This window comes from Culex pipiens, chromosome 2 (assembly GCF_016801865.2).
Source record: "Culex pipiens pallens isolate TS chromosome 2, TS_CPP_V2, whole genome shotgun sequence".
Taxonomy (NCBI): domain Eukaryota; kingdom Metazoa; phylum Arthropoda; class Insecta; order Diptera; family Culicidae; genus Culex; species Culex pipiens.
Window position 1 is genome coordinate 37,337,060 of NC_068938.1, and position 25,611 is coordinate 37,362,670.

Consider the following 25,611-nt stretch of genomic DNA (forward strand, 5'->3'; position numbering starts at 1 on the left):
TGTATTTTTGTATTTTTGTACTTTTGTTTTTTTAGTATTTTTGTATTTTTGTATTATATATTTGTATTTTTGTATTTGTGTATTTGTGTATTTTTGTATTTTTGTATTTTTGTATTTTTGTATTTTTGTATTTTTGTATTTTTGTATTTTTGGATTTTTGTATTTTTGTATTTTTGTATTTTTGTATTTTTGTATTTTTGTATTTTTGTATTTTTTTTTGCTATTTTGTAATTTTTTTAATTTTTTTTCATTATTAATTTTTACATTAATGTTTAATTTTAGTACGGAACTACATATTTGATTTTTTTTTATCAGAGAAGAAGATAAACAGGCAGTACGTGGAGGAATGACTGGATATTCTATAGGAGAATAGTACGAGTCACCTCAGTTGAATTGATTTGCAGCAGCTACTGCCTACACTGCACTAGTTAAGCTGAAAAATCCTATAACGAAGTTGACTTTATAGCTGTCGGCCACCATTGCTAGTACCAACCACTAGTGTCTTCCTTTTATCTACAAGGACTTCGCCGCCCTGGGCTTATAAGTGTTTGAAAGTATGGCACGGAGCGACGGCTCCGAATACCCATATTTACACAAAGAATTTTAGAGCGCCTGCCGCGGGATTCGAACCGGCGATCTCTGGATTGTGAGTCCAATGCGCGGTCCGATTGATCCACACGGCCGGGACAAAAAAATCCTATGCGAATGTTTAAAACTAAACTGAATAATGTATAATGCTGCTTCTCAGTGTTAGATAAAAGTAACGTTTTTGCCTCGGCCGGATCATTTCCGGAAGAGATTCGGAAAAAGATCCGGCATGAAATTGTATGGATTTGACGTTTGCTAAGGGTGCCTAAAAGTTTGGTTATGTTAAATACTGCTTGCAAAAAAACAATAATATCACAAATTTAAGCTTAATTGGGTCCTTAAATGAAGCTTAGATTCCTGATTTTATTGTTTACAGCGATTAAGCTTATTTTTTTGAGTACAATGACCCTTTGTACGACCATAAAGAGTTTAAAATTGATTTTAAATCAATTTTGAAAAGTTAACCTCGCGGTCCTTCTTGACAGAAAAGCTCCTACTTGACAGCTCGTTCTAAGGGGACCATAGTTGATCTTTGAAAAAATGTTGTCTTGTCAAATTTTTTGTTTGCATTAAAATGAAAAAAAGTGATCAGAAATGGTTTTTAATCGTGTTTTTTACCGTTGTACATAAAAATTGACATAGGGCTTTAGTACCCAATTTTAGGACCCAATTCTTCAGGTACGGGAAAAGATCTATTCTTAAGTTTTGTTTAAGATATTTATAGATAGGAAACCTCTTGGAAAGCCTCATAGTTTATAGAATCTTAAAAAAATAATCTTGTATTATATTGTTTTGCTTGAGCACTCTGTGGCGCGTTGCGAGGGCCATGCGTAGAGGTTCCGTTCCGAACGAGAGTGTGGAAAAATCGGACAAGTGGATATTGGATTTCGCCAAGAAGGTGTGCCCGGACTCGGTGCCGACACAACCATCATTCGACGTTGTTGATGGGAGCGATTCTAATCCTCCCTTCTCGATGGTAGAGCTCTCCATAGCACTATTGACGGGCAACAACACTGCTCCTGGTCCGGACAAGATCAAGTTCAGCTTGCTGAAAAATCTTCCGGACGTCGCCAAGCAGCGTCTGTTGAATCTGTTCAACACGTTCGTGGAGCAGAACGTAATTCCACACGAATGGCGACAGGTCCGGGTGGTTGCCATTCAAAAGCCCGGTAAGCCGGCGTCCGACCACAACTCGTATCGTCCAATCAGCTTGCTGTCGTGTCTACGCAAGTTGCTGGAGAAGATGATCCTCGACCGCCTCGAACCATGGATGGAACGAGAGCACTTGCTGTCAGACACGCAGTATGGCTTCCGGAGAGGCAAGGGAACAAGCGACTGTCTAGCCTTGCTGGCCACAGGGATCGACATAGCCCGTGGTAAGAAACAGCAAATGGCTTCTGTCTTTCTAGACATCAAGGGTGCATTCGATTCAGTCTCCATCGATGTGTTGGGAGTAAAGCTGCGGCGGAGCGGTCTCAATCCGACGATGTGCAACTTCCTCATCAACCTGTTGTCAGAAAAACACATGCACTTTGTGCAAGGTGATCTGGCAATCACCCGGATAAGTTACATGGGTTTGGCACAAGGCTCACGCCTTAGTCCATCTATGTATAACTTTTACGTCAGCGACATCGACGATTGCTTGACCGGAGACTGCACCCTTATACAGTACGCAGATGACGCAGTGGTTTCAATCGCTGCCAAGAAGGAAGTCGATCTGCTAGAACCCTTGCAAGATACCCTGAACAACTTGGCCCATTGGGCAGTTGGAAAGGGTATTGAATTCTCTCCGGAGAAGACGGAACTGGTCGTTTTTACGGGGAAGCATGAACCGCCACAGCTCAATCTTTCTCTCTCAGGAAAGACTATCGAGCAGTCGGACCACTTCATGTACATGGGTACCATCTTTGATCAAAAGGGAACATGGGGGAAGCACATCAACTACCTGAAGCAAAAGTGCCTGCAAAGAACTAATTTTCTGCGCAGCGTCTCTGGCAACCGGTGGGGTGCTCATCCTTCTGACCTGCTTCGACTGTACAAGACAACGATACTCTCGGTGCTGGAATATGGCAGTTTCTGCTTCCAAACAGCTGCGAAATCACGCTTGTTGGTTCTCCAGCGGATACAGTACCGAAGTCTTCGCATTGTCTTGGGATGCATGCACTCAACTCACAACATGACCCTCGAGGTCTTGGCGGGAGTGTTGCCTCTGCGAACTCGTTACTACGAACTGTCTTACCGGTTCCTGATCCGGTGTGATTACAGGAATAAACTGGTAATTGACAACTTTGAAACGTTGCTGAACCTTCACGTTGAGTCTCGGCGCATGCTTCTATATTATGACTTTATGTCATCGTGGGAATGGAGCCCGAGCACAACGGTACAGCGCACGCCTCCGTTAACCAGCAGCACCCTGATTGGCTTCGACACGTCCATGAAAGCCGATATCCGCGGTATCCCAAACCATCTTCTGCGGGGAGTTGTACCGTCGATCTTCGCATCAAAGTACAACCATGTTTCTCCAAACAACAGATTCTTCACCGATGGCTCCAAGCTCGACGGCTGTACGGGCTTCGGTGTTTATCATGAATCTTATCAGCTGTTCTTTAAGCTGAAGGACCCGAGTTCGGTTTACGTCGCAGAGTTAGCCGCGGTTTACTGCGCACTGCGAATCATCGAGACCATGCCACCTGATCACTACTTCATCTTCACCGATAGCTTTAGCTCTGTTGAGGCTATCCGGTCTCTGAAGCCGACCAGGGAGTCTGCGTTTTTCCTCACGGAAATACGCAAGACTTTAAACAACCTGGCGGCTCAGTCCTTCAGCATCACGGTGGTGTGGGTCCGCGCTCATTGCTCGATTCCGGGTAATGAGAAAGCGGACTTGCTCGCCAAGAAGGGTGCTGAGAGTGGAGACATTTTTGAAAGGCCAATTAGCCTACAAGAATGCTACGGTTTTCCGAGGCAGCGTGCGCTTCTGGATTGGCAAAATCAATGGGACGACGACACCAAGGGACGTTGGATGTATTCCATACGACCTAAGGTGCAAAGAAAAGCCTGGTTCAAGGGAATGGACTTGACGCGTGGATTCATCAGAACGATGTCCCGCCTTATGTCGAACCATTACTCGTCCAAGGCTCATCTGTACCGTATCAACATGAGTGATACGAACCTTTGCGACTGTGGGCAGGGTTATCAGGACATCGACCATCTCGTATGGGCGTGTCCAGATCACCAGGCTCACAGAATTAAGTTGAAAGATACCCTCAGGGCCCGAGGAAGACCACCAGAAATCCCGATGCGAGACGCGCTATCTCAGCTAGACCTTGATGTTCTCTATCCTATCTATCAGTTCCTCTCAGATTCCAAAATATCTATTTAGTTTTCTTCCAGTTAGTTTCTCTTCAGTTAGTTTTCCTCTATTTAGTATAACTCGCCTTCACACAAAGCCGTCGTTTCTGGTTTGCACCGGAAGCAAAGCAAGAACGCCCCAGCAGCTGGACACCGAGTTGCGGCTGAGGACAAAACGCAAAGGCCAGCAGAGCCAACCAAGACCCCTACACAATTCCCCTTCCCTTCCCACGCCTTGTCTTTAACATCAATTCCTTCCCTACTAACCCCGAGTAGGCCGCGGGTAATCGGCTCCCCTCCCATTAACATTTACACACAAGATCCTCTGTAATTATTAAGCCAAATGTAATTACAAAAGCCGACTCGGTCCTAACCAGGTCCCAGTACCGAAAAGGACCTAATAAAAATAATTTTATAAAAAAAAAAAAAATTGTTTTGCTTGATTTGATTCCCAGTTTGATTCATAGAGTATTCTGATTTATTCCACTGTTTAAGTATCGGGGTTCGCCTGTAAACATCTTCCATCAGAGAACTTTTAGAGCTTTCGTGCAATATTCACCTCAGCACAGCTCTGCCGCAGACCTGTCAGTGAATCCGCGCAATAGAGTAATCTACGTGCGTATGTATAGAGCTTTATGACGTTTCGCGTACGCACACTAGCGCACCATTTGATTTTGCTGGCCGGACAAAATTTAACCTCACTTTTTTTCGTGTACGTACACGCAATACATACGCACGTAAATAACTCTATTGCGTGTACGTACACGCAAAAAAAGTGAGGTTAAATTTTGTCAGCCAGCAAAATCAAATGGTGCGCTAGTGTGCGTACGCGAAACGTCATAAAGCTCTATATAAACACATACACAAAACTCTCCTTGACTCTTTCTGTTTGTGTCGCTCGGATCAGCAGGCGCTGAAGAAGAAAAAAATAGAGGTTGGAATCGGAATTCCGTCTAGTTTTTTCCGTCTCTGCAATCCAGGTGGCCGCGAGTGCATTGTGTCGTTACCGGTTCCCGTGAGGTCTCTGCAGTTGCGGTACGAAATGGCGTCGGAAGTGATCGATTTGATTAGTGACGGAGACCAGGATCAGGAGGAGGTTATCGTCATAGACGATAGTCCCAAGACCAGTTGTTCCGAAGATTCACCCGTAAAGCAGGAGGAAGTGCCTGCAGCGGCGGACGAGGCACCGATTCTGGTCGTGGACATGGACATTGACGAAGTTATTCCGATTAGCAATCAAACGTGAGTACCCACAATCCTGGGGAAAAGTACTAAAGGCGACGGTTCGATCGATCGAACATTGTGACGCAATTTGGTAAAAATGCTTCTGATGATTTTGGTACAGGCCAAATAACCTAAAAGAAGCAATCCATCGGACTAAGAGGTTAAGACACGCAAAACTTCCCGCACAAACAGTTAACCTTAATAAAACACTAATACGAGCACCGTTTTCTCTTGCGTTTATCCGGACTTATGCTTCAATGCACCGTTCGCCCACAACATTATGCTACTACACCTTCCAATTGGCATATAAGGCATTAAATAGTGAATGAACGAGCACACCCCTTCTTTTGTTCGACACCAGTCTCAGCTGTTCTGTGCAGAAGCCGAATCAAATTGGAAAACTAGGTGCGGTTGAAACTCCTACTAGAATTTAATTTTCTGGATAATTCATGCATTACATTTTGAAAAGATTGTAAATTCTAAATTTGATTCAATCTAAAAATATTAAACCTTTTTGCAGAAAACATGTGTCGGAGGACCCCCGCTTCACTTGGTACATGTTGAAACGAGTTTTAACGTGAAGAATCTTGGTTTAGTCGCGTTTCATGACTCATGTCTTGGACCTCCAAAGCTGACGATATGAAATGCAAATTTTATGCTAAAATCTTTTGATACGCATCCAACTTTATATCATCTAAGCTTGGGTACATATTTGATCTGGTTTCTTATGAATATCTTGGACCAAATGTATTATTTTCATAATTTTAATATTTAATTTATTGGAAACAATAGTCTGTTAGTTTAACACAGCTAAAAGTATCACTAAAGGCTTTATACATTATTACAGTTATTATAGTACAACCTTAAACTGGGGCGACTAGGGATAGCAGTTTTTAGAGCACTTAAAAGCTTGAAATTTGAAAACTATGCACTATTGTTTTTGTTTTGTGTCTGTTCTTACCTAAACTAATGAAAAAATCAAAAAACTGTGCAGTGCAGTGTCCCGTTCCGCCCTAGATGACGTACGAAAAAATTAGCAAAATACAATAATCAAAATACTATTTTCTCAAACTTTTATGTCTTTTTACGATCTGTAGTCCTAAAATTCAATTTTTTGATAAAATCGGTTTGATAAGATTCCATGTTTTACCACTTATTTTAAGCGAAATAAATGTTTGAATAGATAAATTCTTTAAACTATTTTGCAATAACTCAACATTTCCTTTTTTATAATTTCTATATTTTTTTCATGTTTTCAAAACTTAAACAAGTTTTGCATTCCGAACGAACTACGATTTCCGATAACTGAAAATCAATCTTCATCTATAGTAGGTAATTTACCCATACTCACATAAAAGTTTTAGGGAAACATTTGGAAAAAATATTTGAAATCACCTAATTATTTTAGTTAAACAATTAAAAATATTTACCAAAAAATATCAATGAAAATCTATATTTGGAATCTTTTTTTCAAATAATCAATCAATGTGCCAAATTAAACAGAATCATAACTCTACGCTGTTTTAGGAGGAAAAAAAATAAATTTTAAAGGTCTACGCTGACCATCTTTAAAGTTAGGCCCTATTAGCTTTTCATTAACGTTACTTCGCGTTTGATAAACAAAAATTAATAAAGATTATTTGTAGATTTAAAAAAATATTATGAAAATTTGGGTCAAAGACATCCAATATTTATCTAGATTTTTAATGTCTTAAATATCCTTTTTTTTCTCAAATGTATTCAAATAGTGAAAAGAACCTTCAATTTAAAGTAAGTTACTAAAGCAGCATTTAGTGAACTTGATTTGAAAATTGTACAAAATATTACAAAATTATTCAAGAGTTATAAAAACATTTCAAACATATAGGGGCAGGGGAGGCAGAATGGCCCGCCTAAGTAAAATGCGCCAAAAACCATAGAAAAACATGAAAAATTGCGAATTCAGTGTAGTAGGTTTATGCTTTGGGATGTTCCCTTCAATGTTGTATACTTGGTTGATGAAATTTTTTAGCTTAAAACTATTTTTGAGCCACTTAAAAAAAAAAGTTTTTTCGACTACTTTCCCAGGGTGCGGGGCAGAATGGGCCACCCTGCGGGGCAGAATGGGCCACCTTAGAAAACAAGCCATTTCGTCTAATACAACGTTGAAGGGAGATAAGAAATGATTTAAGGTACCTTTCTTACATAATTTCCATGAAGTTATACAACTTTAATAAAAATAGTCACTTACCAAAAAAAAAAACATTTTTGAAAATAGTGTTAATATGTTGAAAAAGGACACTATTTTTACAAATAATCATCAAAACAACTAAAAAATCAACTAATGTTGCATTTAACGTTATTTGTGAAGCTACCAGGAGTGAAATAATCCATTTAATCCAAATTTCATAACTTTTGATTGTTTTTATAAGGGTGGTCCATTCTGCCCCCAAGTGGATTTTAATTTAACACTTCCACCACCAAGCCTCTAAATGATTTTAAGGTTCCGTTGTTGTTTGTATACCTTGGTAGTAACATTTAGTAACGTTATAAGCATTGAGCAAACTTTTTCAAACAATCCAACTTTTCAAAAAGCTTATTTAAAAACCTCGAAATAAACAACATTTGCGTGGTTTTTCTAATAAATTTACATTTTAGCTCATAATTCGAAAAATACAATGAATTCAAACGTCGTTTTCGGTATGGTGAAGTTACTTGACGTCCTTTATAAAACCCTTGCCTTACAATTACTCTAAATCCATTCTAAAGCCTAAAACCAAGGGTGGTCCATTCTGCCCCCCCCCCCTGCCCTTATGCTTGGAATTTTCGACTTTTTGACAAAAAAAAAAATAAATCACAATTTCCCGACTTTTTCTCGATTTTTGCCGAATTTCCGACTTTTTCCCGACCTGAGTGGCCACCGTGGGAAGTACCGTCATCAGGGGTGACATTGGGTCTGAGGGGTGAGATTGGGTCATACAATAATGCTGATATTATGACCCAATCTCACCCCAGACCCAAATGTCACCCCTGATGACGGTACAAAAGAAAATATTTTTATCTATAAAAATCACTAGAAATCAGGATCAACTCGGAGCGTTTTGCACTCTTCGGCAAAATTGTAGGGAATTGAATTTACTAAGAGAATCTCACTCTTGGACTATTTTGGGCGAGACCTACATTTTTGCGAATTTTCTCATAAAAACTTCAAAGATCAATAAGGTTTTACGCCGACTCGGTTTTTAGGTTAGAAATTTGACAGCTTCGCTGCACTGTTTACATTTTTTGCTCGTGTGTCTCAGCAAAAATGTGTGTGCGTGTGCACTCGTGACGTCACGCTGTAAAACCTAATAGCGACCTAAGGGAACAGCATCTAATTCCAGCGTGCCTCTAATGTTGCCATATCAGCACATTGACGTTCAATTACAGCTTATTAAAAGCTTTTTCAACTAAAATCGAGTGATTAATAGCGAAATAGGAAGTGAGCAAGCAAGTTTCTGTCTATAATTTGTCAAAAAAAAAGTTGTTTGAATAGTGAAAATCTGAAAATTGAACGGAATTAGGAGCGAGTTCTTAACCTGCCAAACATACGAGAATTTCCCCTATAAACCATTACCGATTTGGCACAACATTATTACTATTTATTTTTGCCTAAAGAATCGAGTCATGACAAACAAAAAGTTTGTCTGTATAATATGTAAAAGTATAGCTTTCTACAATTGACTACCTGGTACAATAAATGTGCCTTCTTGAAATCCTAAACGTCTTATCAGTTCACAGAATTACATGTACAAAAATTGCCGCACTTCTCAAATCTTATCTGAAGCGTGCTTTGAAATGTTTTCGCATAATATAGAGAAATTCTCATTTGTTTGGCAGGTTAAGCATTCGTTCCAATTTGCTGATTTTGAACTAGTTCATATTGAATTTTAATTAAACGTCAATGTGCTGATATGCCAACATTCGAGGCACTATGGAATCAGATGCTGTTCCTCTGCTCTCTTTCATAACATTTGTCCAAACTGTCAACACCGTTAGTACTCGCCGCAAGTAATAATAACTGAAATGTTTTGAAAATTAATAATTTTATTGATTTCTTCAATTGTAACATACATACACAATGTATTCTTCTGGAAACACGTTTCTTCAATTCAATACGATATTCACTATTAGCTTTACTCACTGCTAGTCCGCTAGTAATCTTCAGTACAAATGCGTCTCCAATATAGCGCTCCCAATCACAAAACAACCTTTGTTCGGAGCACTCAAAATACAACAAAATAATCATAACTAAACTTTATTCCAAAGGTTTATCGCTAGCCAGTTTAGAAGATGAAACTTTTTTTATGTCTATTGCAAAAAAAGTATAACAAATTAACGTGTTTTCCTACTCTGTTTCGTTCTCAAATGTGTATCGGCACGTGGAGCAACAGCTGGGAACGGTCTGGAAACACGGCCGAGCACATTTCACACTGGAACAGCTGCGGCGGCGGTGGCAGCAACAGCACCGGATCGGATTCCGGTTCCGGTGAAGTTTCCCTTTCCAGCTTGGGATTAATCAGCGGCGGCACGTACGTCGAAGCCGCCGCCGGTTGAATGTCGTTCAGCAGCATGGCGGACAGCTTGTCCGGGCTGCCCTTCTCCTGTTTGACGGTGACCTGGGTGTAGTCCTGCGGGTTGTACGCCTCGCGCAGGAAGTTGACTTCGCGCTCCAGCTGGCGACGGGTGAGCCGTTGGCTGCGCAGCTCCGTCGTGAGGGAGGTATCTTTGATGGTCTTTTTGAACTGTTGCTTGCGGGACGACTTGCGGCTTGATTTGCTGTAGGAGCTAGCGGCGGCGGTGTCGTCGTCGTATTGACTAGTGGCTCGCGGTGTGGCCATTATGTCCGCGGGTGGCACGTGGCTGTTGGAGGACTTGACCGGCGAGCGGAGAATCTCCTCGAGGTCGTTGACGATGTCGCTGTTGAACTTGTCCATGTAGCGATCCTTGCGCGAAATCTCCATCAGCAGGTTTTGGTTGAGTAAATCTTCGTACGAAGGAACCTCCTGCTGGTTCCGTTGGGTGGTGCTATTCGACAGGGCGTCCAGCGCAGCCTGATCTTGCGGATCTTCGTCTTCGTCCTGGCCGTCGTCCAGCAGGGGGAAGCTTTCGGAGGAAATCTTGTCCGAGGGAATTTCCCGGTACGTCGGCACCGTACGATTGCGCGATCGCTTGAACTCCAACGCCGGGTACGCCTCGGCGGAACTGTTGAGGGGTTGACTCTTGATGTCCTTGGTTATGACGGTTTTGGTTTTGCGCTTCCCGTCCGTCGCTGCCACGCGCGTTTTCTGCGTGTGTATCATCCGTGGTCGCGATCCGGACTGGGCGGGGCCAGCCGTTGGTGAGGTTTGTTTTCCGTGGCGCCGCTTCGGAGATTCCGTCTTGATGGGTTTATATTTTTTCTCTACGTTGTTGCTCTCGGAGCTGTTCACCAGGACCACGTTACTCAACAGGTTGATTCCGCTGTCGTCCAGCCCGGGTGGTTTGCCGCGAGCGGCTGAGGCGAGCAGTTCGTACGAGTCGATAAACTTGGGTGAAGCGATCAGCTTTCTGTTGGAGTTGCCGGCGCCGTACTCGAGCAGAATCTCGGCCGGATTCTTCAGCAAATCTTCATCGTCCTCCCCGCCTTGTTCATCATCACTTTCGGCGTACGTCTCGTTGGCAGACGTCTTCTTTTTGCCCCGGCTGCTGTCGCCAGTATGCTCCGCTTTGTCCAGCTCGTCCTGCTTGATCTTCTTCCGGCGTTTGTACTTCCGTGGGAACGTTGGCGGCTGGCGCTTCATGGCCGTATTCGCGTCACTGTGCTGAATCAAATGCTGGATGAGGTCCATGGATGTGGCGAACAGGGCGGTGCACACCGAACAGTAGTACGGCTCGGCCTGAGTTCCCCGCTTGAGATCCGGCGCCGAGTGATGCGACCGGATGTGCTCCCGCAGCACAACTCGCTGGTTGAAGGCACGAGGACATACGGAACATCCGTACGGCTTTTCGCCCGTGTGGACACGTTCGTGCTTTCGCAGCGTCCCCCCGTCGGCGAATGCCTTCCAGCAGAATCTACAAGAAGCAGGGGATAAATTAGAAGCGTGTTGATAACCCACCAACGAAACCGTAGTACTAACCTGCATCCGTAAGGTCGCTCGCCGGAGTGAATTCTCAGATGGATCTGCTGGGACGAGCGCGAGCCGAACGTTTTGCCGCACTCGTGGCACGGGAACTGGCGCGATTTGGTGTGCGAGTGGCGGTGGTTCATGAGACTGCGCCCGTCGGGGAACTCCTCCGAGCAGACCTCGCACCGTACGGTTTTGTTCCGGTGTGAGACCATGTGCCGCTTGAGGCGTGCCTTGTTGTGGAACGATTTGCCACACTTGGAGCAGCAGTGCGTTCCGTAGCTGGCCCGTTCCCGCGAGTGTTCCCAGGCGTGTTTGAGCAGTGCGTTGTGGCTCTTGCAGAGCTTCCCGCACACGACACACGACGTTTCGGTGAGTTCGAGACTGTGAAACTGCTGGACGTGTTCCTTGATGGTGATTTCGTCCAGGAAGGATCGCTTGCACAGGTTGCATTTGTGCGGTTCAAATCGGGTGTGAATTTCCGCGTGCGCAAGCAAGTCTAGCGCTTCCGCGAACTTTTCGCCGCAAACGTTGCACGACAGCGACTGAGTTTCCGCGTCGTCCACGTACTGCTCGTCACCGTCGTCGGTTTCACTGTCGGATTCCTCCGTCTTCTCGTCTTCCTCGTCCTGCTCGGCAAGCCGCTTCTGCTGGTTCAACTGCCGCTGACGGACAATCTGGCTGATTGGCTCGTGCTTCTGCTCGACAACTGCGTGGGCTTGCTTGATGTGCCGCTTCAGTTGTTCCTGGCGTTGAAACACCATCCCACAGCTGTCACAAAACGGGTGCCACTTGCCATCGTCCGTTGATTCCTGAACTAATTCCCCCTCGTGAACATCCGCGGCCACTTCCTCCACGATCGTTGTACCGCCACCATCGACGACACTATTTTCCAGCGTAGGTGGTTCAACTGCCACCAACGAGGCCGCATGACGCTGCCGGATGTGATCCTGCAGCAGTGAACGGTCCCAGAACCGATCGCCGCACGTTTCACACTCGTACTGCGAATCGCCGCCGTGTATTCGGTAGTGGGACGCTAGAGCTTTTTCGCGCGCAAACGAAACTCCACACTTTTGACACACGAATGGCTTGCGGTCGTCCAGCACCGGGTACCGGGGCGGAAGGTTGACGAACGGTTCGATCGACGCGTTGAACTTGGACTCCGTTTGGGGTGGAGCCTGGCGGGCACGGGCCGCTGAAGAGGTAGATGATTTCTTGTGGGATTTGCTTTGGGAAGCTTTCGGCCGTGCTCTGGCGCGGGGCGGTTTGGGTGGTTTGTACGGGGCTGGCGCCGGAATCAGGAGGTTTCCCGGCTCGTCGTCCACGGAGGGCGACCGCCTCTTGATGGGCCCAGGTTGCTGTTCCACCATGTCGTACTGGTCTAAAGCAAAAGAAAAAATACGTTACAGTTAGTAAAAGTTAAGAGTGTTGCAAATCAGCCAACTCACAATCGTCCTCCGGATCGCTCCGAATCGGTTCCTCGCTATCGTCGGGAACGTACGCGTGTAGCTTCAAATGGTTGAGCAGGTCACAGCGTCGCAGGTAGCGGGCTCCGCACAGGTTGCACATGTGCGGCCGATCGTTCGAGTGGGCCACCATGTGGTTCATCAGGTTGACCTTCTTGCGAAACCGTCGGCTGCAGAAGTCGCATGGGTAGGGCCGCGAAGCCGTGTATTCGTCCTGGTCGGTGGGCAGCGGAACCGTCATGTCGTCCTCTGCTCCTACGACGGTCGTCGCTCCCAGCTGGTCGACCGTAACCTGGACGCACTCCTGGCCATCCGTTTGCACCCAGTCGTCCGTGATGACCTCCTCGGTGACCTCACACTCCATGTACTCTTCGGTCGTTTGGTGCTGTTCCTCCGGCTGGACGTGGACCACCTCGCCCTGGATGAGCGACCCATCGTCGGCGGCCATGTAGATCAGGTTTTCGGGTGGGATCTGATCGATCCGACCGATTTCGTTTTCGTTCATCAGAAAGCCCCGGCCGTCGTGCGTCTGCAGGATGATCTGTTCGGCTGGGGCCGAAGCCGTGGTGACCGTTTCTATGTACTGGGACTGAGACGCCTCGCCGGCAATGTTGATGATCTTCATCTTGGCGTTCGGCTGCGTTGGATCCCATATCGTGAACGTCGTGTGGTCCATGGCGGTTGAGGGTTTGAGCTGTGGGTTTGATTTTAAAGAGATAAATTAATTAAAATTTTCCAAACGGTTTATAGATTGCCCCCACATAAAAAAGTTAAAAAAGAAGTCGCCACATCTCCTAGAAAATTGATCCAAAAATTTAGAACATATAAAAAAAATCAAATCAAATTATTCGCTCTACAGCTGGCGTTGCCTTGGCGTTCTCGATTGCGAGATTCCTACTCGAAACTAGGTGTTCGAAGGCTTGATTGTTGAGGCAATTGCAAACTTATTTTTACACCTTAGCTTCCATCCACCCCGGGATTCGAACTGACGACCTTTGGATTGTGAGTACAACTGCCTACCAGCGACTCCACCGAGGCAGGATCCAGGGAGACGACTCCTACACCTGGACTGAGCTAACGACCTAACCTTTTTAGGTTAGTCCGGGGCCAACATTTACTTCCCGTCCGACGGAAGGCGTGATGAGACAAATCTCGTCTCGAAAAATGCCACCGGGACCGTCTGGGATCGAACCCCGGCCGACTGGGTGAGAGGCAATCACGCTTACCCCTACACCACGGTCCCGATAAAAAAAATTAGAACAATGAAGCGCTATTCTCAAAAGAAATTCATTTAAATTGAACTAAACTGTTTTTGAATACCACAATACGGTTTCAAAATTACCCAAAACGCAAAATATTGTTTTGCAATTCCGTCGTGAAACTACTTACTTTTCCTGTCATTCTTGAACGACGAAATAGCCTACTTTTCGGGTCTCCTACGAAAGGCCGAATCTCAAAAGGCCGAATCCCGAAAGGCCGAAATTCTAAAGGCCGAATTACTCGAAAGGCAGAATTCTCATAAGGCCGAATCCCAAAAGGCCGAATGCTCAAAAGGCCGAATCTCATAAGGCAAACCGCGCCCAAAAAGGCGGAAACGCATTCCAAACTTAGTTTGTAATGCGTTTCCGCCTTTTTGGGCGCGGTTTGCTGTTATTATTTTTTATAAACCATAGTTATGTAATAAACATTGGTTTCGAAATAAAAAAGGCATAACTTTCTAGCATTGCTGCTAAATAAACTTTAAAATTTTCAATTTAATCTCCGCAAAAAATTAATTGTAATTATTTGAATTAATTTAAGTACTTGGTGACGAATGATCAAATTTCGGTTATCGTCACCATAATTCAATAAACAACAAGATTGAAATACTTTTGAAATGCTTTAATTCATTTTACTCTCCTCACTTGTATACATGATAACAATATGATCGGTAAAGATAAGCAGAATGTACACATTATGTACCTATTTCGCTTAAAATTATAAAAAAGAACACAGTTTGTAAGTTTACTGTATCTTTGAATATCATAATCAAAGAAAATCGTGAAAATATGAACAAAATTCTGAATTCCATAATCGTTCTGCCTTTCGAGACACTCGGCCTTTTGAGACGTTCTGCCTTTTGGGCAAAAGACAAAATTCGGCCTTTTGAATTTCGGCCTTCCGAGATTCTGCCTTTTGAGTTTCAGCCTTTTGAAGCAATCCCTACTTTTCTGTACCAAAAACAACAGAATCGAATAGCAACACTTTTCAAAATAAATGCTGAAAAGTTCTACTTTTCAGCACTTGTTTCGAAAAGTAACACTTTTCAACATTTTTTGATTTAAACGATTTATTGACACAATAACTGAAAATTTGACTTAAAATTTCACTCAGTGGGTGTTTTTCGGAATTGCAAAAAATGTTGTATGGAACTCGTTGCAAAACTTGATTTTTTCAGCACTTTTCGTATTTATCCAACTCGGTGAACCTCGTTGGATAAATGTACGACTCGTGCTGAAAAAATCCTCTTTTTGCAACTTGTTGCATAAACTACTATTATTGGTCCATTTAAAATAAAGAAAAACCCAAAAGTGATAAGATAAAATTAGTGAACAAGTTAAATTTGCCAATTTTGAGCGGAGATGATTTACCTCCCAAGTCAATCAGCCAGATATTCCCATCAAAGTTAAACAATACACAAACCCAACAATATCCTAACCATTTTGGGGAAAACGGATGCTGTTTGTGCAATTTTATTATTTTCATCTTCCGTCCAAATTCGCACCAAACAAAATTACTGATTCAGATTTATATTTGCGTTGATTCTAGCGCTACGCCATCCGAGACTGAGCTGTGGTTTAGTGGTGTGCACCATCTGTTTCGTATCGTACACGCGTTCCCCAGTAAAGTTGTGTGGGTAAATATGCTTCAACACACTTGCAGCAGCAACCAGCATCGGTGTGGTGATGGTGGACGTTCCGATGCATTTCTGCCTTCCCGATGGGCTCGCACTCTCTCGATTCGGAGGAACATTTTCTGAGGTTATGGTCCAAGAATGAGGTTAGTGCCAGTTGCACTGCAGAATCAAAACAAACAGCCCCGCATCAGCTGATTGTAAACAAAACCCGCTGTTGGAGGGAGCCAAACTTTAACGCTGGAAAAGAAACAAAAATCTTACCGTGGAAAAATCGCAAAATCACCGCGCTAAGAATTTACTGCGCCATATTAGAGAAGACGGCGAATCGATGGAAAAAACGGAGCCGCACAGACTTGAGCAGGCAAAAGAGGCCCCTCTGAAACGTACAAAACGAACCGAGCAGCAGAGCGAACACTTCTTTTTCTTGGTGTTGTTTTCGCGAGAGCGCCTCACTAACACGAATGACGTTACATCACCACGTTTTTCGAGCCGTGAAGCAGGTTCCGACGATCCGGGCCGAGTCGCTTCCGGCCATTTGCGAAAATTCCAGCTCCCACGGTACGGCGATCGACTTTTGCCACTTTCGGTCACTGGTTGTGTTTTTTTCTTCCTTTATTTAGATGAACATAACCACGAAATTTTTCCACTGCGCGAAATGACAGCCAGCTTTTGACTCGTCGTCGGGAAGGGAGCGAAAGAGACGGAGCGAGAGGTTCGCCCACTCAAAAAAATATCCACGTTGAAGTTACGTGAAAAGCTATGTGATATTTTTCCACTAGAGTTTTCACGTTACTTCTATGAGGTGACGCTAGTAGAAATGAAATTTGCTTGGCCAGATCATTTCACGTTGATTCTACGTGTTTCACACGTAAAAGCTAAATGAATCAATCGATGATTTCTATATGTTTGTTGTAGTAAAAGTTATGTTTTTTTTTAGTTTTAAGAGATTATTTCTTGATTTTTTTTTGATAAGGTCCTATAAACAAATGTAAACATTGAGTGTATCCCGCTTACTCCGATGGACTTTGACATAAGGTGTGAAAGGGATACACTCAATGTTTACATTTGTTTATAGGACCTTATCAAAAAAAAGTCAAGATTTCATTCTTTTTTTTTAAATATTAATAAGTAGAAATTGAGTTCAGTTTTTATAACCTATTTTATTTATCAATCAATAATTTTCTTCTGAGCGGTCTAATCCGTTGCAACGCACAATACTTCTTGTTCTTCCCAACAATTGTTAATAATTGCCCCGATGATGAGCTTGACCGAGGATCAACGATTAGTCGAGTCCCTTGCCTTGTCCACCGACCACGATTAGCTGCTGCTCCTGTCATGGCCGGCATGAGGGTGACCGCAGAGCACCCGGTGTAGACGATTGGATCAAAGTTGGACACCAGCCCCATGATCTGGAACGGGTACTAGCACTTCTCCAGAACACACTCGGCGATGACCACGTCCGTGACATTTCTGGTGGCGTCACCACAGTTGCACCGGTCTTGATAACCATTCCGACCGAAGAAACCGGGATCGCCTTCTAGCGGTCCTTCGGGATACAGCCAATGTTGGCAGCGGCCACCATTCCAGAGGCCACAGGGAAAAGAAATGCGTCTGCCAGAGACCGGTCTCTGAAATAAAAAAAAGTCAAATAAGCAGGAAGAAACCATTAAAACTTATATTAAGTTTTAATGGTTTCTTCCTGCTTACCAACTTTTACATTTTTAAAGAAATTTTTTGAGCACAGTTCGGCAGCAGGTCTTCACTGTGCGCCGTAAATTTTCATACTAAAATAGTCACGTAGAAATTTGGCGAACTCGATCTATCGAGAAAAAAGGTGCGTTGAAGTTACATTTCAAAACACATAAAAGCTACATGAAAAAACCTAGTGGAAAAATACTATAAGATTTTTCACGTAACTTCAACGTGAAAACCTTTTTTTTTCAGAACACTTTCACATTATTTGTACGTGTGTCACGTAAAACGAGCCTAGCGAGGGGAAAATCGGGGTTACGTGATTTTTCAGGTAGCATCAACGTGTGGATTATTTTGAGTGCCACTCAAAATAATCCACACGTTGATGCTACCTGAAAAATCACGTAACCCCGATTTTCCCCTCGCTAGGCTCGTTTTACGTGACACACGTACAAATAATGTGAAAGTGTTCTGAAAAAAAAAGGTTTTCACGTTGAAGTTACGTGAAAAATCTTATAGTATTTTTCCACTAGGTTTTTTCATGTAGCTTTTATGTGTTTTGAAATGTAACTTCAACGCACCTTTTTTCTCGATAGATCGAGTTCGCCAAATTTCTACGTGACTATTTTAGTATGAAAATTTACGGCGCACAGTGAAGACCTGCTGCCGAACTGTGCTCAAAAAATTTCTTTAAAAATGTAAAAGTTGGTAAGCAGGAAGAAACCATTAAAACTTAATATAAGTTTTAATGGTTTCTTCCTGCTTATTTGACTTTTTTTTATTTCAGAGACCGGTCTCTGGCAGACGCATTTCTTTTCCCTGTGGCCTCTGGAATGGTGGCCGCTGCCAACATTGGCTGTATCCCGAAGGACCGCTAGAAGGCGATCCCGGTTTCTTCGGTCGGAATGGTTATCAAGACCGGTGCAACTGTGGTGACGCCACCAGAAATGTCACGGACGTGGTCATCGCCGAGTGTGTTCTGGAGAAGTGCTAGTACCCGTTCCAGATCATGGGGCTGGTGTCCAACTTTGATCCAATCGTCTACACCGGGTGCTCTGCGGTCACCCTCATGCCGGCCATGACAGGAGCAGCAGCTAATCGTGGTCGGTGGACAAGGCAAGGGACTCGACTAATCGTTGATCCTCGGTCAAGCTCATCATCGGGGCAATTATTAACAATTGTTGGGAAGAACAAGAAGTATTGTGCGTTGCAACGGATTAGACCGCTCAGAAGAAAATTATTGATTGATAAATAAAATAGGTTATAAAAACTGAACTCAATTTCTACTTATTAATATTTAAAAAAAAGAATGAAATCTTGACTTTTTTTTGATAAGGTCCTATAAACAAATGTAAACATTGAGTGTATCCCTTTCACACCTTATGTCAAAGTCCATCGGAGTAAGCGGGATACACTCAATGTTTACATTTGTTTATAGGACCTTATCAAAAAAAAATCAAGAAATAATCTCTTAAAACTAAAAAAAAACATAACTTTTACTACAACAAACATATAGAAATCATCGATTGATTCATTTAGCTTTTACGTGTGAAACACGTAGAATCAACGTGAAATGATCTGGCCAAGCAAATTTCATTTCTACTAGCGTCACCTCATAGAAGTAACGTGAAAACTCTAGTGGAAAAATATCACATAGCTTTTCACGTAACTTCAACGTGGATATTTTTTTGAGTGTGGCAGAGCACTGTGGTGAATTCACCGCACTTTTTTTTTTTCTTGTGTGTGGAAAGGAGCAAGGTGGTGCACGCAAGGTGTGGTAGTTTGAACATTGAATTATTTTGTTTTGTTCAAAAAGCTTCAAAAATTTGAAGGATGTATTTATGCATTTGATTTTTGTAAAATTATAAAATTCTTAAATCCTGAAATTATCAACAGAACAGACAACAGAAAATCAGATATATTTGGAGCATTTTTGGAGTCGTATTTTCGGTTAGAGACCAAAATATCTAAAATAAATGAATAAAAGAACTTGGGATGATCGAGTACTAACTGTATTTGAACTTTTTTAAACCCTTAAATTTTTGAATTCTAGAGTTTTTTTTTAAAATGTTCTATAAACATATCTAGAGTTTTTATAAAGGTGAAGCCGTTGATCATTTGCTAAGAAAATGGATCATCACTCTAAAATGCTCTGTATCTCATTAAATTTAACGAATTTCTGCACCAAAATGAATCAGCATGTGCCGGTTGTTGCCTTCTTGAAGCCATTGAAGGAATTTTTGATCTAAATCAATTGTGCTTCAAAATTTATATAATTTTGTGGTACAGTAATTGACGTCCTAGTTGGCAATCAGCATTTGTGGTACAGTAATTGACGTCCTAGTTGGCAATCAGCATGTGTAGGGCAGTATTCTAAACAACTTGTAGTAGGAATTTTGTCAAAATATTCATAGGGGCGCAAAATTTATATCTTTGAACGAAAAATCATGGCAATGATGGAAGTCTTCACGTTATAGGTCCTATAAGCTATTGTGTTTCATATGTTTCTAGGACCTTTAAAAAAACTCTGGATATGAAATACAACAGCTTTCTTTTCTAAAACCTTAAAATGGATGAAAATAAACATTTTTATGCATGTTTCTAATGTGAAATTGTCTCAGGAACACGAATATGATAAAATTATCACCAGAAAATGGGATCTAAGGGGTCCCCCGAGCAAAAATTTACAACCAAAAAATTCACTTAAAGTAAAAGTGTCTATTTAATATGTTAAACTGCCTTACCCAAAGCGTTCTCAGTCTCAAATGGTAGTCCCAGATGTCCCCTACAAGCTGCAGGTCGAGCCGAGTTGATATCTGGATGGAACACTTTTTTATTTGAGTTTGAAAATTATGCTATTTTTTCACCAAAATGCCAATAACTCCCTTTAAATTTAACCAATTGGGGTGCTTCTCCCTGCATTTTGTTGCATTTTTAAGCCCTTTCAGATGCATTTTGAATTTTGAAATTATATTGAATTTTGCCAAAGTTATAGCATTTTTAAGATTTTTGACGTTTTTGAACCTTCAAACTTTGTGTCCCGATTTGCCCCACTTCCCGTTGACCTAGAGTGCTCATATTTTGGCCAGATGCTAGTTTTATATGTACAGACAACCCCTGAAAATTTCAGGCAGATTGGTGAGGTCGATGCGAGATGGGTATGCTTTGCTCGTGGACTCGCTCTTAAACGTTTGTTATTTTCAGTCGCATTCAAATAACTAACCCCATTGTTTTTATTGAAACGTATTTTAAACAAGCACCGCGCGAAAAAGCCACTATCCGTTGTTGTTGCTTTTTAGCTGCTTACTGCTTAAGAAAACCTTTTCGTGACCCGTTCCTTGACTTTCTTAACCTTTTTTATGGAGTTTTGCGTTCCTTCCGAACTCCGTACAAGCCTTAAAGGTTAGACGGTTAAATCGAATGGAACTGTCAAATCTGAATTCGAATGAGCGAAAAATCCAGACTTTTTGTCTTCCTCACCTTACTGAGGTGAGGAAGGCAAAATCACTCGAAAGATGAACTTCTTAATTCGACCTCCTAGACTCACCTTCACGTATACATATCAACTCAGAATCAAATTATAAGCAAATGTCTGTGCGTGTGTATGTCTGTAAGTCCGTGCACCGAAAAAAAAAAAATGCACTCGATTATCTCCGGACTGGCTGAACCGATTTGGAACATTCTGGTCTCATTCGATCCGTCTTGGGGTCCGACAAGACCCTTTAGTACTATTAAGTTTTGTAAAGTACTTCAAAAGTTATGCTAAAAAAACGAATTTAACAAAGGTCCGGAACATTGGTGGTTTTTGTAAGAGAACCCGTCATATTATACATTTTTAGAAAGGAATTTTAAAGACCTTTCTAACGAGTCCAAAACTTTGAAGATCTGACAACCTTATCAAAAGTTATAAGCACTTAAGTGTCATTTATACATTTATATTTTATGTGAAAATCTAATCTAACCCTATCGCAGCCAGTCTTTCGAGGGCATCCTGGAAAATGCCTTAGGTTGATTAACGCCTTGTCCTTGTCCGCCTAACTCTTGTGATTATTAACATTTCAGATTATTTTTTTTCGATAAAAAGGTCTTATGAACATATGAAACACAATAGCTTATGCACTCAACCCCCGATGGTTGGTCACTTTTTCGTTTGACACTTTTTTAGTTTGTACCCCGTTGGTTGGTCAAAGTCAAACTAAAAAGTGACGAACTGTCACTTTTGACACGGTGCTCACGCACACTATCAAAACACACGTTTGGTAGTGGGTGTGAACTCTGTGTAAAAGGGGTGTCAAACTAAAAAGGGACCCCGCTCGTTTGACAACAGTTGGTGTCAAACTATCGGGGTTTGAGTGTAGGACCTTTGAAAAACTCTAGATTTGCAGTGCCCCAATGCAATGAATTCAGGGTGGCCACCTCGGGAAAAAATCGGGAAAACCGGGAAAAACCCGGGAATTTATTCCACCGGGAGAAAACCGGGAAAAACTCGGGAATTCGACTGACAAACCGGGAAAATATTTTAAGTTTAGTTAAAATTCGACAAATTCCTCTTAAATGACATCAATGTATACTTTTCTCTATTAGAATATTATTCAAGTTATTCTTAATGAAGAATTCGGGAAAATAATGTTTAAAATTGTGTAAAAGACTCAATCTACTAGGCTTTGGCTGTTTTTTTTTTCTGTTGAGTATTCCATGATATATTTCTTTGACGAGGGGGGCAACTACAATTACCACTACACCACCGGACCCGGTTTAAAAACAAATGTTTGATAAGCTGCAATTAGAGGGTGACGAGCGGGAATTCCCGGGAAAAATTTCCCGGGAAATCGACCATTTTTGGACCTCTCGATTCCCGGGAAATTTGGTCGAGAGTCCCGGGAAATTTTATACTTATAAAAATCGAAGCAAAATGTTATAAACTAATCAGAAAAACATTTGAAAAATTCGAAATGGTTTAGAACATTGGATGTTATCTTGCCGTACGTTCCAATTAATAATATTTGAGAGAAGCCCAAAAAATGTGGACCCCAAAATTTACCTTAGAGCATACTTAGCAGTTACATCCCAAAAATGAAATATATATATATATATTTTTTTTGTTTTATCATTTGTAATAGGGAAAACCCTTTTCAAAATGTTCATTTCCCATATACTCTCTCAAGCATAGCTATTTCATTGTTGATGTCAATAAGTCATTTTGTGTTTCGCATCAACCTCAATATTAGAATATATTTTGGAAAAAAATCTGGCAATATGTAAAGCTTGCCTCAATCTTTGTTAAGGTCCGACAATTGTGAACAATCGGGGTTTCCTGATAAATGTAAATATTTCTTCAATGAATATTTTCAGTTGACCTTAAACAAGAAAGAAAATCAATTCCAAATTGTTGTTTTGAGCTGTTATGTATCATATTGCAAAAATCCCGATACTGAGAAATTATATTTTTGCTATTTTTTACTTCACAAAAATCTAACAACAAGTGCATGCAACAACTTTTGGAAAATCACTGTGTGCGAATTAAGACTCGTTAACACTTTAAACTTCAATTTTGAGTCCCAAAAAGCTCAACAAACGATCTTGTATTTGCAGATTCAGAAAAAAATCTGAAAGTTGAAATAGTTCCTTGAAATAATAAGGCTACTTAAATTAACGTTTCATTTAATAAGTATGAATTAGTTGTAACTGAATTCATTGAAAAGCAATAAATAAATGACTTTTCCTTTTTAAATTATTGGCACTATTGGCATAGTTAAAAAAAACGGGAAATGGTCAAATTCAACTCTCGATTCCCGGGAAATTCAAAATCTCGAGAATCGTCACCCTCTAGCTGCAATTTTTCCGATCAAGTTCGTGTGTCAATAGAAAATTTACTCAGCGCTATGATTTTTGAAGTCTTATTTCAATAAGTATTGAATTTCATAAGCACAATAAACAATTTATTTTTATTTTATTATTTATTTCAATATCAACTTGAGGGTGCACAGCAGCCAAGAAAGTTGTTGCCTTTTTATTCTAAAATTATCAAACTTACGGATTTAACCCTTCAACAATATGATTGTAAAAAGAGTCAAAATCTGCTTTATTATTTTTTTTTTGTAGACAGTAAGGCCGTTGCAAATATTTTTTGAAGTTTATGTCCCTCGACTCTGACCAAAGTCGAGGGGGGGGGGGGGGGGGGCAAAAAAATAAAAAAGTATAAAAATTGAAATAACGAGCCATGGTTTCAACATTTTAATGAAAAAAGTGTTTTAAAGTGCATTTTACACCTGTCCAGTAGTTTTATTTATTTATATCTAAGTATTGACGAAAATTTTATTTTTTGCGAAAAATAATTTTTTTGCGGTGCTGTACATTGGAATTTTATAAAAATTAAAAATATTTTTAAACAAGCCCAAACATGCTAAATATGATTATTAATGCAGAAAAATGCTTTTTAGATTGTTTTCAGTTGATTAGACTTCTATTTTCATGGAAATTTTGAAGTTTTTTGGAAAAATATTTTTTTTGCCCCATGATTTTTCAGAACGGTTTTGAAGGGGGGGGCGACATAAACTTTGAAAAATATTTGCAACGGCCTAACTTTAGGGAATAAATAACCGATAGTTCCCATAATTTCGAAGATACTAAAATTTGCGTACCGAAAATCGTGGTGCAAAAAGCTTAGCAGAGAATACAGTTCAGACTTGATTATCCGAAGGCCTCGGAAAAAAATAAAAAAAATATAAATATTGAAATAAAAAGCCGCAGTTTCAACATTTTCATGGAAAAAGTGTTTTAAAATGCATTTTACACTAGTTCAGTTTGATTTCAGTTGATTCCACTTAAATTTTCATTATAATTTTGAAGTTCTTCGAAAAAAAAAATTTGCCCCCTGATTTTTCGGGCCAAAACTTTAAATAAAATTTGTACCAGCCTAAACTACTTAAAATGGTTTAGAATTATGAAATCCAAGATGGCGGCCAAAATGGCTGAAATGAAATATTGAAAAAAATAATTTTTGAAAAAATTAATGGGCAATCAACCACTCAACAGCGATTTAAATTAAGTCGCAGAACTCGAATTTGATGTTAAAAGTAAGAAAATAAAATAAAAATTACAAATTGTTTTTTATTGTTCAAACCTTCGGATAATCGAGACGGACTGTTTACAATTTTTACTGTAAAACATTTGGTGGAATTTCAAAAATCTGTTTTCAGTAGTATTTTACACCCTTACCAAAAATCATGAATTTCTGAGTTCAATATTCCACTTTTCATACGAATTTTTCAGTTCAACCAATATAACCATTTTTATGGTTGTAGTACCTGAACTCAAAAAATCGTATGAAAAGTGGGATATAGATCTCAGAAAATCCTGATTTTTGGTAAGGGTGTATATAAGATGATGTTTGGCTTTCTCAGTCAAACAAATTATTAAGGACACATTGCAATGAACTTTGTGTTTGTGTTTTTAAATCAGATTCGAGTACTTTTGTATAATTTTAAAATGTCGGAAATATTTGGAATTTAAGATATTTTTATATAGTTATTTGGGAATCTTTCAACAGTTAAATGCCTATCAAATTGTGTTCAAATTCAGAACATTTGAAAAAATATCTTTCTTTTAAAATTTATTTTTAAACTGTAACTTAAATTTTAAATACAATTTTCAGATATTTTAAAATTACAATATTTTCAGAGTTCAACTGCATAATAGTAATTTCAATACAAACAGTCACATTTTATTTTTATTCAAACACAAAAATTTAGTTTTTTTGGGTTTTATTTAATTCTCATCTGAAAATTCCGTAAAAAAAGATTAACTGAATTTTGACTGTTTCGGTTGTGTTGTTCAGAAAATCGCAGCACGATCAATTGATTTTTTACCATTCTGTGTTACTCAAAAATTTCAAAACATCCAAACATGTTTTTTTTTCTTTTTTTTTCAATAAATTTGGCACGGCTCATACAAAGGATGTATCGAGAATTATGTTTATGTTTGCGCGATCTGGCAGTCGCGATGAGGGGTTGAAGTATAGGCCAACTCAAAGGGGTTTTTTTTGACAGTTACATTTTTTCTAAAAATCATCTAATCAATACCTCAATCCTTGCCGAAGATACTCAATCGATCAGCAAAAAATGTTTTAAGTTACCGATTGTTTAAATATATGGCACTTTTTCTCTGGAAGAATCGTTCTTCTTGAATTTACAAAAGCTTTTTCAAAGAAAACTGAAGAGTATTTGCATAAATGTTGTTGTCTTTTGCAAATCTTTTCTACCCATACTCA

The 25,611-nt window shown here is 40.7% G+C and overlaps 2 protein-coding genes across 2 annotated transcripts in view; one reads left to right on the plus strand and one right to left on the minus strand.

Moving 5' to 3' along the window:
* The first annotated feature begins 4,816 nt into the window (after positions 1 to 4,816).
* Positions 4,817 to 25,611, plus strand: part of LOC120412848 (dnaJ homolog subfamily C member 7) — a 28,254-nt gene continuing 7,459 nt past the window's right edge. The window contains exon 1 of the mRNA XM_039573470.2: positions 4,817 to 5,181. Within this exon, the coding sequence (XP_039429404.1) occupies positions 4,982 to 5,181 (200 nt within the window). The 5' untranslated portion in view covers positions 4,817 to 4,981. The remainder of the gene's footprint in view (positions 5,182 to 25,611) is intronic.
* LOC120412846 (uncharacterized) lies at positions 9,211 to 16,345 on the minus strand. The gene is made up of 4 exons (XM_039573469.2): positions 15,912 to 16,345; positions 12,737 to 13,448; positions 11,301 to 12,669; positions 9,211 to 11,235 (listed from the first exon to the last, which is right to left on the minus strand). The coding sequence occupies exons 2-4, from the start codon at positions 13,428 to 13,430 to the stop codon at positions 9,546 to 9,548; spliced, it is 3,753 nt and encodes a 1,250-aa protein (XP_039429403.1). The 5' UTR covers positions 13,431 to 13,448; positions 15,912 to 16,345; the 3' UTR covers positions 9,211 to 9,545.